This window comes from Phycomyces blakesleeanus, assembly GCF_001638985.1.
Source record: "Phycomyces blakesleeanus NRRL 1555(-) unplaced genomic scaffold PHYBLscaffold_5, whole genome shotgun sequence".
In the NCBI taxonomy this organism is placed as follows: Eukaryota; Fungi; Mucoromycota; class Mucoromycetes; order Mucorales; family Phycomycetaceae; genus Phycomyces; species Phycomyces blakesleeanus.
Window position 1 is genome coordinate 1,209,604 of NW_017265138.1, and position 17,530 is coordinate 1,227,133.

At 33.5% G+C, this 17,530-nt stretch overlaps 6 protein-coding genes across 6 annotated transcripts; 2 read left to right on the forward strand and 4 right to left on the reverse strand.

Annotated features, from left to right (window-relative positions):
* Positions 1 to 1,314: 1,314 nt before the first annotated feature.
* On the reverse strand, positions 1,315 to 1,830 carry PHYBLDRAFT_142384 (hypothetical protein; the record flags this gene model as incomplete). Its single annotated transcript, XM_018430799.1, has 1 exon — positions 1,315 to 1,830. The coding sequence occupies one exon, from the start codon at positions 1,828 to 1,830 to the stop codon at positions 1,315 to 1,317; it is 516 nt and encodes a 171-aa protein (XP_018294915.1).
* A 415-nt stretch (positions 1,831 to 2,245) lies between these two features.
* On the forward strand, positions 2,246 to 3,580 carry PHYBLDRAFT_165377 (hypothetical protein; the record flags this gene model as incomplete). Its single annotated transcript, XM_018435219.1, has 3 exons — positions 2,246 to 2,410; positions 2,746 to 2,814; positions 3,449 to 3,580. The coding sequence occupies 3 exons, from the start codon at positions 2,246 to 2,248 to the stop codon at positions 3,578 to 3,580; spliced, it is 366 nt and encodes a 121-aa protein (XP_018294916.1).
* A 4,832-nt stretch (positions 3,581 to 8,412) lies between these two features.
* On the reverse strand, positions 8,413 to 9,861 carry PHYBLDRAFT_165378 (hypothetical protein; the record flags this gene model as incomplete). The annotated part of the gene is made up of 2 exons (XM_018435220.1): positions 8,413 to 9,659; positions 9,744 to 9,861. 2 exons carry the CDS (start codon positions 9,859 to 9,861, stop codon positions 8,413 to 8,415), a joined length of 1,365 nt encoding a protein of 454 aa, XP_018294917.1.
* Positions 9,862 to 12,958: 3,097 nt separating this feature from the next.
* PHYBLDRAFT_142386 (hypothetical protein) lies at positions 12,959 to 14,269 on the forward strand (the record flags this gene model as incomplete). Its single annotated transcript, XM_018430800.1, has 6 exons — positions 12,959 to 13,016; positions 13,068 to 13,384; positions 13,460 to 13,630; positions 13,688 to 13,747; positions 13,835 to 13,996; positions 14,099 to 14,269. 6 exons carry the CDS (start codon positions 12,959 to 12,961, stop codon positions 14,267 to 14,269), a joined length of 939 nt encoding a protein of 312 aa, XP_018294918.1.
* A 118-nt stretch (positions 14,270 to 14,387) lies between these two features.
* On the reverse strand, positions 14,388 to 14,996 carry PHYBLDRAFT_165380 (hypothetical protein; the record flags this gene model as incomplete). The annotated part of the gene is made up of 1 exon (XM_018435221.1): positions 14,388 to 14,996. The coding sequence occupies one exon, from the start codon at positions 14,994 to 14,996 to the stop codon at positions 14,388 to 14,390; it is 609 nt and encodes a 202-aa protein (XP_018294919.1).
* A 1,250-nt stretch (positions 14,997 to 16,246) lies between these two features.
* On the reverse strand, positions 16,247 to 16,786 carry PHYBLDRAFT_102179 (hypothetical protein; the record flags this gene model as incomplete). The annotated part of the gene is made up of 1 exon (XM_018427680.1): positions 16,247 to 16,786. A coding segment is annotated over one exon (540 nt), but the record flags the coding sequence as incomplete, so codon positions are not given.
* Between the last annotated feature and the right edge of the window lie 744 nt (positions 16,787 to 17,530).

Genomic DNA, 17,530 nt, shown 5'->3' on the forward strand with positions numbered 1-17,530 from the left:
GTACAGACAACAACAAGATTAACACATTCTGTTGTCATAGATATATATATACTCTTTTAGTGTTTTACTATATTCGCAAACTTTTTTGGTAACATATCTTCTTTTTTTTTTAAAGCAATTCTTTTCTTCAAATGTAACTAAATAATAATTATTATTTCAGTTGTCATAGATACTAGCGTGTTTTTTCCTTCTGATGTATTCTCTTTACAATGGCCATCCGGATTAGTCCAGGTTAGTAACTATACTTCATGCCATCATCCTATAAAATTATTCTGACTTTTCTCCTTCTTTTTTATAGACAATATTGCCAAAAATATTCCCTACAATTAAACAAGACCATCAACACGGTAATATTTTATTTTTTATTTACTTTTAATATTTATATGACAGAATATAATTTTTATTACAGATGAATGTTTATCTGCCAAACACGCAATGAATCAAGAACCTCTATCTCTTGGCGCCATCATTGACATGGTAAGACTTCTTCTTTTATTCTCTTAATATGTATGATAGTATTATTTATACTGTATATTAATATATGTTTTTTACTAAAGGTTATATCAACTCTTGACAAGTATTATCTAGGTCTACAAATAAATTGACTTTCTTCAGGTACATTCATTACATATTCTGTCACCCAATTCACTCAAACTAACTTCTCTATATTATTTTCATTGTTAAAGAAATTATACTTGACGCAATGCCTCGAACTCTCAAAGTTCTATTTTTATCTTCTTCAGTCATTATATTGTATGTATCCTCAAATTAATATATCACTCACAACATGTAAATATTTAAATACACATCTAACTTCCCTTCTATTATGTTAAATAGTATCTGTGCCAAAGATAACTACTGAATATGAGGGTTTACAAACATTATATATAAAGCACTGCTTGATTTGAGTCATATGAAGGATACCGTTGAAGACGACCTGAGGCATATAATATTATTCCAATACTATCAATCTAGAATCATTCTATTTTTTCTAATAAATACAAAAATAAAATATAATTCAAACCAATAATAATTGAATATCAAGTAATTGGGGGAGCAGATAATCTATAACCTCATAATAAAGAGTGTTAATGATTGGCTTATAAGCAATAAAATGTCCATGGTTCTAACTATTCACCCAGGGATAGTTCAACAATACACATGCGACGTAGTCCCTGATTATTAACCTTTAACATGGAAACAGATTGTATTACAGCAAAAAAACAAAGTTTGAAATAAAGTTTTCTTGGTACTCTATTATATACAAAGATATAAAATTACTATTGATCCCAACTTCACTAGTGCTATCGAACTTTATACTTGTAGATAGCAGGTCTGTGCACATGTAACCAGATCAGCTTTGGTACCAGTGGAAATAGGCAAAACCCCACTGTAAAATGCGGAATATTCACAATAGTATGCCTGAATATCCCGGTGTGTATTTATTGTTATTTTTCCAGTGTTGAGGTTGGTAATGTAGACAATGGTTACCAAACCTGGAACACTATGGGGAGCAAACCCATCAACAGACAGTGAAATGGCAATGTTGTTTTCACCCGAGAAAAGATGCTTCTTTGACTGGTATGCCTGTCCATCAAAGACATCGGAAATGCTGCCATCAGCCTTTTGTGTATGATGGTGGCAATACAACATCTCTTTTCTGGTGTGGTCATTGGCTAAAGCAACTGCAAGCTGTCTACCCAGAGGAAGCTGTATCATTGTGCTGGCAGGAATTGGATTCTCACCAGCATCTTGGCTTCTCTCACTAGTCTTGTAACAGGCTTTGTCACAATGTGGGCACTCTGTTTGCTGATTGTTGTTGTACAGCATACACCCATTGCGACAAATGTGATATTTCTCCTCAGTGACACCAAGAAATCAAGAAAGAAGCTTGGTACCAACATAGGGAGTGCAAGCTCTGTATGATATCTTACTTGATCTTTATTCTTTTGAAGTATGGGTAAAAATAGAGATATTTGCTTTCAAGTCTAAACTCTTTTATAATGATTAACTTGAAGACAATAATGGCACAGTAACTTGAATATAAGCTCAGAAGAAAAAAGTAAAACATATATATATCATGTTGTCATGTAAGCACAGTAAGCAAAATTGATATTCACTGAAACCAACCCAATAGATTCAATCTATATTGCTATGAAACTAATAATAGATAATTGAAATTTTTTTTCATTATATCTTATTTTCACAACAACATCTTTTTTCTCAGGTAAACAATATTCGCAATATGAATGACACAGATAACATCATCGAATCTTTACTCCTAGACATTCAGCTCCAGTTATCTGTCTTATGTGCCAATCAAGAACAAACTAAAATGGATATTAACAGCCTTGGAAATGAAATAATGATTAAAGGATCTCCAAAGCAAAATCTCTCTTTGTTTATTAATGTAAGTTCAACTCAAAACAGTATTGCTGAAAACTAACTTTAACTTCAATATACTTCAAGTGGGTTTATTTTCAAACCTGTGATCAACATTTGTAATGTCACTTTAGAATATGTTTACTAAATGATGAGTCAACATCTTGGAATCAAGATTACAGCATCCAAAAAAGCAATACTCAGGACCTGTACAAAACTTGTATGTAATGAGTTAGCCACCCTTCCTTCTGTATGAGCTCTTGGCCCTCGTCCTATGCAGGGGTCCATATCTTCATGTGATTGAACAATGATTTGCAATAAACATGCAAACATGCTTAAGAGGGTTGGTATATATTTCACCAGATGCCATCAAAATTGGGCATCCATTGCAAGAGTCAGTCATCTCTGGAAAGACCGTCAAAGGAGGCAATTGTAAGTAACTATTCACTGCAGTGTAAAGTAGTATATTTAATATTGGAAGTATATGATGTATTTGACTGTTTATAACCAATAAAAATGATGTCTAAAATATAATGTCTATCATAACAGCCAATAAAAGTGATATATAAAATGTAATTGTGTAATGTAATAACCAATAAAAATGATAAATAAAAAATATATCCATTTGAGAAACCAATAAAAATGTATTTTTATACAATACACTACAGTGCAATTATGTCTTATCCAATAAAAACAATGATTAAGCAAGAAATATTTAAAAGAATCTAAATTAAAAGAATAATGAATTAGTAGTAATCAATGACATATAATATTTCAACTATACTTAAAGAAGTTTTGTCCAATTGAAAGAATAATATTAGCAAAAGAAAAGATTATCAATATATTAATAGAATCTTAAAACTACCAGTAAGCAGAGATATATTAAAATGCACATGAACTCAGAGTTAGAAAAAAGGGGGGAGAATACAAAATGCGCCCTGGCTTCCCCTTCAGAACCACCTGTGAAACCACCTCCAAAACTCTTATTTTTTAGCGTTATGTTACTCTTCTTTATTTCTACTGATTCTATTTAAATATTATCATGTTCATTTAAAAGCTACAATAGGAGAGTGACAAAAGAGCATATTTAGATGCGCTGAAGGACTTTAAACTTTTGTCGGAGTTTGAATTATGCTACGATTACATGTCCGTCTCTGCTATTTATAACACCGTCAAGTCCGCAAACATCAAATATTAGAAAAATTTGGTAGTAAAATATTAAAAAATTAAAAAATTAAAAAATTAAAATTAAAATTAAAATTAAAATTAAAATTAAAATTAAAATTAAAGTTAAAAAATTAAAAAATTTAAAAATGAAAAAATTAAAATTAAAATTAAAATTAAAAAATTAAAAAATTAAAAAATTAAAAAATTAAAAAATAAAAAATTAAAATTAAAAAAAATTAAAATTAAAAAATTAAAAAACAAAAAAATAAAAAAAATAAAAAAAACTAAAATTTTATTCTTTTTAACCATATTTTAATTAATAATTGTTGTTGATATATTGTAGTAATAAAAATTAATATATTTTTATTAAATAAAGAAATTGTTCTTTAAAGCTTTGATTATTATTAGTTCTATAGCTTACTTAAAACTAAAAATATAAATGTAACTCTATTAAGAAATATAGAAACAAATGTTATAAAGAAGTATAATTAAAAAAAAAACTATTAAAAAAAAGTTTCCAGTAAAAGTTGCTACAAGAAGAATTCGAATTAGGTTTCTCAGATTCAAAAGCACAAGCAATGCCACCTGAGCTATCAAGAGACTAGCGAGGTATGATTACAGCTTGCAATTACAAACCATTATAGCCCCATAAACCATATATAATTAAATAATATTTCTATATTAAATACTTTGATTTCAAGTTTATATTTTAATTTTTTAATTTTTTTTTATATATATAAAGACTAAAAGCTGAAATTTAAAATGGAAATTTAAAAAAATAATACAAAAAAATTATTATGATAAAAATTGTGATTAGATAATTGATTATTAAAATAATATCAATATTTATATAGTACATTATTTTAATAAGAATTATATTCACATAGTTGGTGATTATAATAATATTTATGATTAAACAGATACCGTATAATAGTAACTATTAATATATAACTGACTATTATAGTAAAAGTTGTAATCAGTTGGCTAATAATAAATATAATAATATTACTCTACATATTTGATTATTATGATGATATATATAATTACTTAGTATATTAAATATTTATAAATATACTTGATTTTATAATAGATTTAATTTTATATCTATATAAGTTTTATACTGTAAATAATTTAAAGTATATTAAAGATAAGTTTTTGCTTTATATAAGTAAGAATAAATAAGAAAAAAATAAGAAAAATAAAAAAATCCGAATATTTAATAAAGTATATAGTTGTTATATATTTTTTACTATATAACTAGGGGAGCGGTGCTCCCCCCCCCCTTTGGGGGGTCCCCCCCCTCCCCCCTCCCTTCGGGGGGCCCCAGAGCCTACCGGAAGTTAATATAAAACCCTTCCCTATTGGAAGTCTAAGTACTGTATAGCACAATTAATAGGAACATTTTATTTGAGTGAATTATATGAAAAGAAAGGATATGTATAGATGTTTTATTATTCAAAAAAAAAATTGGTTAGATGAGTTTATAGTGTATGTTATATATAATTTTTTACTAAATGTCAAAGACTTCCTTAAATACAACATTGTCTGTAAATACAGTATTTGCCGTTTCGTTGGAGTTTGCTGGTGTATCAAGCATTATCTTGATTGTAGAAGGTTTTCTGACCCGGGATAGAGCAACATACAGCTGGCCATGGGAGAATACTGGGGCAGGGAGATATAATCCAACACTCTCAAGAGTTTGACCTTGTGACTTGTTTATTGTCATTGCGAATGCAAGACGAACTGGAAATTGGAACTGCTGGAATTCAATTTCACCATTTGATCCAGATGGATTAAGCTTTATTCTTGGAATAAGAGATACTTGCCCGGCATTTGATCCAGTCACAATTGTTGCTCTGATGACAGATGTTCCAAAAGAGTTGCAAATCAGGCGTGTACCATTACAGAGGCCGTTTTTTGGGTCAAGATTGCGAAGAAGCATGATAGGACATCCTTTTTTTAAGGACAGTGAGTGAGGTGGTAGGGATCCAGGATCAATGGTATTTAGTAGCTCAACTGGATATGTCAACTGACCATCTTCATCAATTCCCTGGTCGACGCTCTTAAACTCTCGTGCCTCTCCAGGAAACTGGCTCAGAAGAATATCATTGAGTTTCTTGACATCTTTATTCTTAGGAGTAAGCAAAGCACGGCCCATGAGGAAATGAGGGTTGGCTGCATTAGAGGAGAGATCATGGAAAACTGCTTTGGCCAGATCAGCAGGATTACATCCAGAAAGTAACATATGGGGCGGAATTGGGATGGTGTCATCACCGCCTGTTATGTGGGCAGAACCACTACCAACTTGCAAGAGAAATGCTCCAAATTCCCTAAGCTCTAATGTTTCTTGTTCATTATTTGCTTGGGCAATTCGCATGTTTGTTGTAAGCCGCAAGGTTTTTACATTTCTCCATGCAGATGCTTTCTTGATACATTGGCTTAAAACCTGAGCTCTTGTTGCCTTGGGTATAACAGGAAGGACCTGCCGAAAATCGCCTCCAAAGACAAACAACTTCCCTCCAAATGGAACGTTTTCAAGCAATGGATCGACAGTCTTCATTATATCTTGCATGGATCTGCTTACAGTATTAAAAACATCTTTACTAATCATAGAAGCTTCGTCCCAGATAACCAATTCCGTTCTTCTAATAAGTTGTGCCGTTTGCAAGTTTGCATTGATGGAGCATAAGGAGTTAAGATCAACTTGCACTGGAATCTTAAACCTGGAATGTGCTGTACGCCCACCGTCTAGCAGCAATGCAGCAATTCCACTTGTTGCTACTGCAAGAGCAATTTTTCCTTGTTGGCGAGTTTTTTGAAGCAAGGCATTAAAGACAAATGTCTTTCCCATCCCACCTGGACCATCGACAAAGTACAATCTTGAGGCTCCCACGTTTTCTTCAATTGCACTTAATACTGTTGTATAGACACGTCTTTGTGAATTATTGAATGTCAATGTATCTGGATCTGGCAAAAGCTGGGCTTGATCACATAAATCTTCTTGTTCTTGTATGATGGCTTGAACATCTTGCCCATTTGGGCTAAAGTGCTGGATGTCAGGCATTGGTGGAAGAACAAATCCAGTGAACAACATGAGAGACATAGAGTTGGCAGATAGATGACTTTCGATATCCCATAAACATCTGTCAAACATATCTTGTGTGGGGGCTAACGCAGGAATTCCACTACTTTCTCTTGCCAAATGAAGATAATCTTCAATCATAGAATCGCGATGAGCAAGCCACAAAGAGAAAGGATCTGATACTGCACAGAAAATCAAAAGAATAGCAAAGAGTCTTCGTAAAGAAAATGGGATCTGATGAGCTGCTGCCTCTTCCATACAGTTACTCCACTCATCATCATTCAAAAGTAATCCCAGAGCACGACATGCAGCTTGGTTTGTTTCATACACACATCCTTCTACTGTACGTATGTCTTCAAAGCTTTTGGCCCCTTTAACATTATGCAGCAGTAATCGTAACGAATATTTTTCAATATCTCTCGGAGACACTGTGTAAACTCTGCCAATCGTTCCTTTATCAAACCTCTTACATGCTGTCCATTTTCGTTCTTTTGTATTCCATACATAAAGAGAAGGAAAGTCGACGTAAAGAAGTTTTTCAGATGATGGGTGTGTAGCATTATAGTCGAAATATCCCATTAAAGTAGTGTTTTTTCTGGAATTTGCAACATCCTCTGGGTTAGAAGATGGATTATAATATACGGGTTGGGCATTTTCCAGATGGATTGAAAGTCGTTGATGGCTGGGATACTCTTGATGAAGCTTGAAAGAAAATATTCTCCAGCATGCTTCAGAAGCGGAGACATACCGAGCATCAAGAAACTCATTAACTTCGTTTACATGCTCTTGTTGTTGTTGTGGAGCGGAATTGGTGGGTGTAGGCTGCACATGGGCCATTGCACGGTCATGTCCTTTATATACATATTTGTAGAGGTATTTTACGGCAGAAACAGAGGTGCTAATCTCAACATTTATATGAGCATTGTATTTTGCACATATGTATCTATTGTGTGGAACAACCCATCCATTATCCATGATCTTTGGCCCTCTTCTAATAACTCTTCCATTTCGACTGCGTTGATAAATAGGATATCCGTTTCCACCATCGCTAGTCTCATTGCAAAGCTTTTTAGGATAATTCTTTGAACAGATCCCATTCTTCATGCATGGTGCTTTTGGATATTTCTTTCCGCATGGGCCATGCATCATGCATTTTTTTACTGTTTCATATGCCAATGGCTCAGTTTCAGGATCTGGGATTTCAGCCGAAACTATTCTGTCAAAATCTTCTATTGTTTTTGGTTTATCTTGTGGTCGCAAAATCAAAAGAATGTGGGCATGAGGAAGTCCGCGCTTTTGGAATTCAATGACATATATAAAGGCCAAAACTTTCCCCAGAATATTTTTTTTGTAAGGTCAATCATGAGCTCTTTGAGCTTCATATTGAAAACCCGAGAACAAAGATCTGGTCTGTCATTAGCTTTTTGCCCAGCCAACAGGGAATTTGTGATTTCTGGCCACTTTGAATTGCAAGTGAAAGTTATGAACAAATCAGGCTTGCCAAAACGACGCACAATACTCATTGAATCTTGATAAAGTTGAGCCATATACCAGGGGCTACCAATAAAAGAAGATGGAAGAATAACTCTCTTTCCAAGATTTGCAAGATTACAATCGTTATGGATAACAGCATCCTGAATTCCACTATAAAGATCTACATGGAGATGATTTTGATTGCTGGTGATGAAGTGCAGCCGATCGTGCTCAACTTTGGCATACATATCAACAATATATTGTTGAAAGAGACGGCCAAAAAGATGGAGGAGGTGCTGTGTGTTGCGTCAATACATCAAATGGTTTGAGTACCATTGCATTACTGTGACATGCTCTCCTGACAATGAGCTGGCATCAATGGTCCAACCATCTTCACCATGTGGAAAGAGTAGCACATAGTGTAAAGCATCATAAGATCGGTGGTACTCATTGATGTTCTGTTGGAAGTTGGCTCTGGTGTGCAGCACAATGTCTCTTGAAGTACCCTCTTCATTATTCATAATAAGAACTGCTATTTTACTTGCAGTTGGAGCATTGTACCGTCTTTGATCCCGAGGCCCCTCAGCTACTAAACGCAAAGTGAGATCTATAGATTGTCCCTTTTCCCGAGAAATTTGATCCATTGTTCTGAAGAGATGTACGAATGGATTTGTTTCCATAAGAATGGACTGAATCTTCTCCAAAACACTTCTCTCCAATTGTGGGGAATGGTACTGTCTTTGATCTATCTGAGCAGCACTATCATAAATATCGATCTGAGCGAATTTTGGGTGAGTGATATCAGATTCTGTCACTGGCAAAATAGATCCAATTCTATGACAAATTGTTCCGTGAATCCGGAAGTTGTATGCCCCATTGATATTGTTGCCAACAGAGGTATCAATTTTAGCTCCCAAAGAAGTAAAGCTCATTGTACTATTATAGCTTCGAATGTTTTCAAGAAACTTCTTTCCATCACGTGTTCTATAGTTCAAAAGCTCAGCAATTCCTGTAGGTGTTGGCTCAATTTGGGGGAGAACATGCTTTCCTTTGTTACAACACATAGAGAACGTGGGGCTTCTTAAAGAAGAATGACTGTTTTTTTCATGTGCCCACATCATTGCCTCACAAAATCGACACTCGATATCCATATCTCCCCTGTTATCAACTGCTGGTTCTGAAATAGCTGGAAGTCGGGCAATATTATTCAAGCCTCTGCCTCGATTTCTAGATTCTCTTGCTCTGCTACTGTTATTGTTTGGACAAAATCTGCTTGTAATTCGGCGATGATCAGTTCCGTTACAGTGAGGACAATGGGGTAAAATTGATCCTCTATTCACAGTTGAAATCTCCTCGACTTCTTCTTCTCTTCCAGTCACTTCTTCATCGGATGAAGTCTCCTCAATCTCTTCTTCCATGACTGCTTCAAGAACTTCAGTAATAGTCTCATTTGCGAGTGGAAATTCAGTCAACTCAGAAACTGAAATAAAAGTCGATGTTTCTATGTCCAAATTTTGGTCTTGGACAGGCTCACTTCTTATTCTCAAGGCAGCAGCTATTTTTTTATAAACACATTTATTATTAAAAAATATATATAATACTTGCAGTAATATGCATAAGTGTATAAATAAATAGTTACTTCGGCTACTTTCTGCAGGATATTCATCTACATTAGTTCTCTTTTGAGGAATGTGGAGAGAAATGTTCTTTGGGTTCATGAGACATTGCTTATGAGTACTTCTGCTATGTCCAAGCATATGGCAAGCAGCACAACGACGTTGAGTAGATGACACTTTATTTTTCGGTTTTTTTTTCAAAGTTAGAGTTTGGTTTGATAGTTGTATAAGTTTTTTGGCAATAGTTTGTAAAATAAATTCAAGGCGTTAATATCTCGGTATATCATGTGACATAGTAATATCAGGAGCGGATTGGAATTGGCACTCAGTTCCAATCCTACCCAATCAGGAACAACTACTCCAACTGCAGTAGTTGGGTGAGTAAGGCCAAGAAGAAGATAACTATTGCTCAGCAAGATACCGCAGCAAAAGGACTTAGCTAGAATCTAGGATACTGCGGCATCTTATAAATTAATATAAATATCACAAATATTATCACAAATAAACATTATCTTTATCTTCATATTTTATTCTATCTTATTATCTTATTGTGTGACTTCTTGCACATTACAGTAAAAGTGCTAGATTTTAGATGTAAATAGATGTTTTATAGGCAAATTCGTATATCACGTGATGCTGCTAATTTTGATTAATTTTAGATATATAGATAGATGTTTTATAGGCAAATTCGTATATCACGTGATGCTGCTAATTTTGATTGATTTTAGATATATAGATATATATTAAAAATTACTATGAAATAACGCTCTGTAATAAATGAATGGTGACGTTTCAAAATTTTGGCCTGTTTCAATTTTATGCATATTTTAAATTAAGAATACTCCCACGCTATGCTTTCGCACTAACTATAAAAGGCAATTTTTGTCAAAAATGACCCTATAGCCAAAACGTAGCATTTTTTGAGACGAATCTGATGGTATAAGTTTTATATATTATATATATATAAAACTTTTGAGAAAATGACAGAAATAAACTGTACAAATTGTTGTTTTCTATTCTATATATAGTTAGTGTCATATTCTATTATGCAACATTATCAAGATTTTGACTTTAATATACATTTATCTTAAGTTTTGTATTTTTTTATTATTTATATTTAAGTATTTATATTGCTTTTATCTATATATAATAGACTATTTTAACTATATATATAGATACTTAGTTTGTTATTAAAATAATAGCTATAATTATACATATATATATTAAAATAATATATATAACATGATCATATAAATGATTTTTTGGTAACTTATTCTAAAGTTGATTATAATTATATAGTTAAATATTAGCATATTGACTATTATTATATTAAGTTTTCTTATATTACATATTATTACATAGTTGACTATTAGCATATTGACTATTAGCATATTGACTATTAGCATATTGACTATTATCACGTAGTTGACTATTAGCATATTGATTATTATCACGTAGTTGACTATTAGCATATTATTACATAGTTGACTATCAGCATATTGCACTGGGGAATTAGATTTCTACACATATGCAATAGTATGGGAAATTCTGAGTGACAGAATAAATAATTTCTGGAATTTGGCATTTATAGATTCCATTCGCAATATGTTATGTTAACTGTGAGTTGTCCATATAACTTCTGAACTTATAATGATTTATATAGAGATGTAAGGTTCTTTTAAACTATTTAATTGCAGAGAGAATAATCAAATTTTGGCATCTTTTTTTTGGATGTTACATTAAATTAAACTTGATTTGAAATAGAGATTCCAATAAAAAATCTATTTTGATAGAAAACTGTCTACTGAAATAGTAGAATTCTATTGGATTAATTTATAGAGAAAACTCTCTACTAAAATAATGATATTCTATTGGATCATTTAACAGAAGAAACATGATTTATGTATACTGTCTTCCAAATCTAAACACTTTTATTGCACAATTATGCACGGCTAAACTATAGACATAACACATGCCATACTACTGCAATACTTTTTGCACTTCATTTCAAATATTTTTATAGGGATTGTTTTGGAAAAATTGTTTTTATTTAAAAAAAAAAGCTTCTTGCTTATAATATATACGGCTTGACAATATATAGTCTAATCTAATATATAGACTACTACATAATTAATATAATAACAAATCCTTTCATATATTATAATATATAAATATTTCTAATAGGATGGAATCTTAAAAAGAAATGCGTGTTTATGATATTTCACTAGTAAGAGAAGGCTAAAAAATTATTCAATTATATTAGATTATATAAATATTTATTTTTCTTTAATTTAAATAGTATGGTTACTTACCAATACTTTCATCAGAATCAGACATAGTGTACATTGACTGTTGCTCTGAAAGGTTTAATAAAATGCATTAGTAAAGATTATGGAATAAAGTTTGGCTTTATTACTTACCAAAGAAAACCGGTTTTCAAAGACGAGCTATTCAATCAGGTACATAGAAATGTTGGCAGTACTAACAGAGATATAAAATAAACAAAATTAGATATAAGAATAAAATAAATAAATACAATATTCAGACCTACCAGATAAATTTCTACTGTTGGTATGTCTTTATGATGTGCTGAGAAGTTAATAAGCTAAGGAGCTAATGAGCTGAGGAGAGAAAAAGAAAATAATTAATAAAGAAACACATACACAATAACCATGCTTTATCTTTTTGTTCTTGTCCATTAATCAACACGGCAAAGGCTTGTAATACTATCAGCAATCACAATAATAATAAAAGAAAAAACATTAAGAATAAATATAACAGTAGAATAATAAAAACAAATTGCTTACCAGGGTGTGAACTCAAATACATCAACCAGAATAAAAGTAAATAAAGCAGAAAAGAAACAGGAAAAAAAGAAATAAGAAAAAAATAAAGAAAAAGAAGAAAAAAAAGTGGGCTTTCAAACAGAAGGCAGTTTAGATGAGAATTGACTCTAATAAAATACAATAGTAATAAAATGAATAGTCCGAAATTCTATTGTAACACTAAGTTCTATGTTGAATATTAAAGAAGTTGTTCAAGGTTATAAAGAATTTTATAGAAAATAATATATAATGCCTTCTTTTTCTCAGCTATTTCATAAATCTATTTTTTATTAACTTATTTTGTATGTATATCTTTGATTAAACAAAAATAAATATATTTCAACCCATACATTTATTTTATTTTAATAATTTGTTAATGTATAAAGCTTTAATAAAAATACAATAAAGAAAAAATGCCTTCCAATAGCAGCAGAAAAACAGACCGTAAAGGAAAAGGAAAAGCATCTGCAAGTATATCTACCTCTGCAAACCGTATTTTGGCTGGCCGTGTTGGACCTTGAGAAATTGCCCCCTGCTTCTCTTCCGCAACTATCCAAGATCAGCAATATGCAGAAATTGTTGAAATGTTTAACAAAGTAAACAACAGTATCAATGGTGTCAAGGATGACATTGCTGCTGTCAATAGCAACATAACAGCCTTTAAAAACAGGATGGGCATTGTTGTTAACATATCTGGAAAGACACATACAGCATTTGCAGACTTTGCAACTGCCTATGCCAATGATCAGACTCGTATGGCTAGTCTAGAACCATCTCTGATGTCATCCTATGTCCCCCAGACCTCTCTCAGTGATGCTGAGGTTTCTGTCATTATCTCGGTAATTAATATTAATATATGTTAGTATCAACAACTTATTAAACAACCTGTATTTAGGAAATCTTTTGCGGAAAAGTTGCAGAACTGGAAGTTCGAGTCTGCCGACCCTGCTCTTGTTGCTGAGAACAAGAGTAAGAAGAAGTGGAACTTGAACGAGAAGATTAACCACCACAATAACGTAGCTGTTATCAACTACTTGAAGAGCTACATTAGCGCCCAGACTCGTCTAGCTGGTACTCACCCATGGGTGATAAGTGATAAAATAAAGAACAGGTACAAGCACAGTCATCATACTTTTCACAAGTCTCTTGAGCAGAAGGCCAAGAAAAACAGCAAGGGGAGAGCAAACAGTTGTACTCTTCAGGTTTGTATATATTATATAAAAAATAATTGGTATATTACTATTTTCTCAAGCTACAATCTATATATCCAGATGTCTATCTGATGCAAGTCGACATACATGGACAACTGGGTAGCCATTGATGCTGCAATGGGATATAAGACTGGAAACCCTGTTGAGAAGGCCTATCTCAAACTTTTTCAGAAGGATGCCATGTCTGATGGTGAGTTAGATATTGAGATTGTAGACAATCTTCCACAACGGTGTTTGCATGTGGCTTGCCCCACTTAGAGAAGTGAAGAGATAAATAATATTTAGAATAAATAAATAAGTTTTATAACAAGAAAAATAAAGAACTAATAAAAATAAATACAGTTCAACAGATTGTTGACAATGGTTGACAACATTGATTGTACCCATCACGTGTCAAATGCGGGCATGAGAACAAAGCCAAAAATGAACAGATATCCAGCAACATTGTTGCCTTGCTCTGTTCCTGCCACCCTGTCCCAGTCATTGCCTCGTTGGGCAATCAATGATGAATAAACATTTTCTTTTTTACTATGTTCTGTTGTAGGGCCAAATAGTAATAATTGAAATTGAATTGATTAAAGGAAATAATAATAATAGAGGATAAATATATAAGTAAGTGTGTGTATGAGAATTAATAGTAAATTTTTTTTGGTAAAGGAATTGCGAGTTTTTTGTTGACATTTTTTATAGTTTTGTAATCTACTATTGCAACTGTTAGGAGAATCCGATGTACTGGCATGATGCTTTGAAAATCTTGCTTGTAGAATTCATCTTGTAACAACTCAACTCCTTCTAATTCTCTTGTTTTGTCCAAAGTGGATTTGAACCATTTGACAAATGCAAATACATGCTGACTACTATGGGGATTTCTGTATGTTAGAGAAGAAACAGTTGGTCTAAAATTGTGAACAAAAAGATACTGAATCTCTCCAACATACGCATGTTCCGACTCAGTTCGTTCAGTGAAATATGCTTGTATGTATGATCCGCGGCCATTCGTGCCAATGTACCCTTTGTAGCTTTGCCCAAGAAGATCAACAGACTTCACCATTTCGATCCAGTCATTGACGAAAGGTGAGTCATCAATTACATCTTTGCAACCTGAGATCTGTGGATTCTTGTACGCAGCTTGATAATATCCTACAAGACAAGCATATTCATGTTTTGGCATAAATGATAATGGTCTTGTTTTCAATGGCAAGGCGGATGGTGGCAGGGGCTCGTTTCCACAAATTGTCATTGAAAGATTCTGTGAAGCTTCAAGATATTTGGAAATTGAGAAAGAGTGAGAGAGGTAAGTGTTGGTGTTGGTGTTGGTGTTGGTGTTGGTGTTTGTTGTGGTGGTTGAAGTTGAAGAAGTTTTTAAGAGGAAGAATTCAAGATTTGAGATTAGGAACGAAGATTCGTGAGAACTTGTGTAGGTTTTGTTTATTGAGAAAGATTTGGTATCAAAGTTTTATCCGGTTCCTACACTGAACTACTACTGCTATTTATATTGTTTTGGATTGGGAAAATTATATGACTGGGGTCAGGTAATCGATCCTATCTGAGCCTTAATCAGAGCAACGTGATCTTGGGCTAATTAATATATGATTAATTATATAAATGTGTGTAGTCCCAATGAAGTATTAACATCGAAAGTAAAAGTGTTTATGAGTTATAATTATGCTTATAATAATCCACTGATGTATCCCATATTATGGTGATATCATCATATGAAATATAATCACTATCATGCATGCTAAATCTGTGTGTTAAATAATAAAATAATCAGTAGACACCTTTGACTGGAATAGCTGAAGCCTTATATTATTTCCTTCAGACTTATTCTCAATTACAGCAGTAGTCAATACTCATTTACAACAGTGTTGTTGTTGTTGGTGGTGAACTTATCGAAAATTTCAAAACATGCAAGTGCATGCATAGGCTTCAGAAGTTGATGAACAAAATCTCCCTTCCACGACTCTTCAATGAACTGTCTTATAAATGTCGATTCGAACCCGTTTCTTCGATTGGTTTTGATATTTTTAGGACACTATTGTACCTTTCAAAGCTGAAAAGCCAATAGCCATAGACGGGGCCAAAGTCAATCATTGTTTGGCGTAAGTGCAGATGCAGATGCATGTTGGGAGAGAGAAGGTCCAGGTCGTACAATATCTCACACCCTTTACAGAATTCTTCTAAGCATTTGTGTCCTTTCTCAATGTCTTCTTCAGAAACACTAGGCTTGGTGAAGTATCTGAATGCGTTAACAAACTCTATCCAGTTCTTGAACTCTGGCAACAGCAACACATCCCTTAGAACAACAGGAGAGTACACAAGGCACCAAGACTTCCACTCATCAGCCTTCATATAGGGAAATCCTTTGGCAATCTTTGTCCCAAGTGATGTGTAATTGGGTGGCAACACTACCTTCTCAACAGTCTTTTGCATGGCAACGAGTTTTTTATTGTCAATTAATCTATCTGCAACCCATCTCTCCAGCATTCTTTTGGCAGTGCCTAAGAAAAGATTGTGCATGGGATCAATGATCGTGCAGCAGACAATGTCAAAGTACTGAAGACAATGCAGTTCAGACCAGCGAACACCATGTGCAACTTCAAGACGCTGTCTCTCAGTTGGTTTGGTTGCATTTCTCCAGATCTCTGCATCCTTACAATTGTCATTCTTAGTATGAAGGAACCACTTTGAGAAATCAAATACAGAATAATCAATAGAACTCGTTCCAGCCAACCTCGAGAATTGATGCTTACACTTGTGGCATGCATTTGTACTTGTATGGGATGTGAACCCACATAATTTCCTTGCAGCAGGTATATCACAGGCAACCATGAGAAGAGCTGCTCGGATAGAAGTACCATTTGGACATTGGTGAGTCTTAATCTTAATACCTTTGTACAGCTCCATCAACTCATCCACAAGCGGTTTCAGATAGTTATTTATGTCAGAAGTGCTCGCTTCTTTAGGCCCTGGCATTAACCCAACAAGAATCACGTTCTCCTTCTTGAACTGCTTACTGCATGGAAGATTACTGATTGCAAGATATATGGCACCACAGGAGTAGGTAACATCATCAAATGGCTGAAACCAGTCAATGTTCAGCGTGAGCATGAGTGATTGCTTGGTATCAACAAAAGGTATACCATCCACATCTACTATCTCATTCCACATCGCACCATTGTACACATCAAACAAAGTGCTATCCATTTTTGGGATGCGGTTCCATAAGTTGAGCTTGTTTTCAAAATCTGGGCGTTGAAAAAACGTCTTTAGGGCTTTCTTGACGGAGTGGAATACATATGTCTTTTTGGGTGCTTTTGACCCGGGACCAGACTTAATCAAGCTGTTGCTATACAAGGAGGTTTTACCAAAATTGGGTGATGTACAACACAAAGGGGCGGCTTCATTATCATATATGGCATGGCATTCGCTACATGCAACATACTTCTTGACACCACTTGTTAACACTTCAAATCCGGTGAAATGTTTGAGGCCAGCAACACTCACAGGAAGGCGGAATGGGTTGAACAAAAACTGCAGGATCTTATTGATTATGACAATCAGGATTACAGCTCCTTCATCTACGACGTATAGTGAGACAAAAAGAGCAACCAAAATAACAATGAATCAGTGAATCAAATTCAATTCCGAGATTGATTCCAATGAAGAATCTTTAATTTGATTTTTTTTAAAGAACGTTGATTAACTCTCTATTTTCTAGGATATAATATTATCTAAAGCTGTGTACCTACCTTTATCATTGTCTATCTCAAC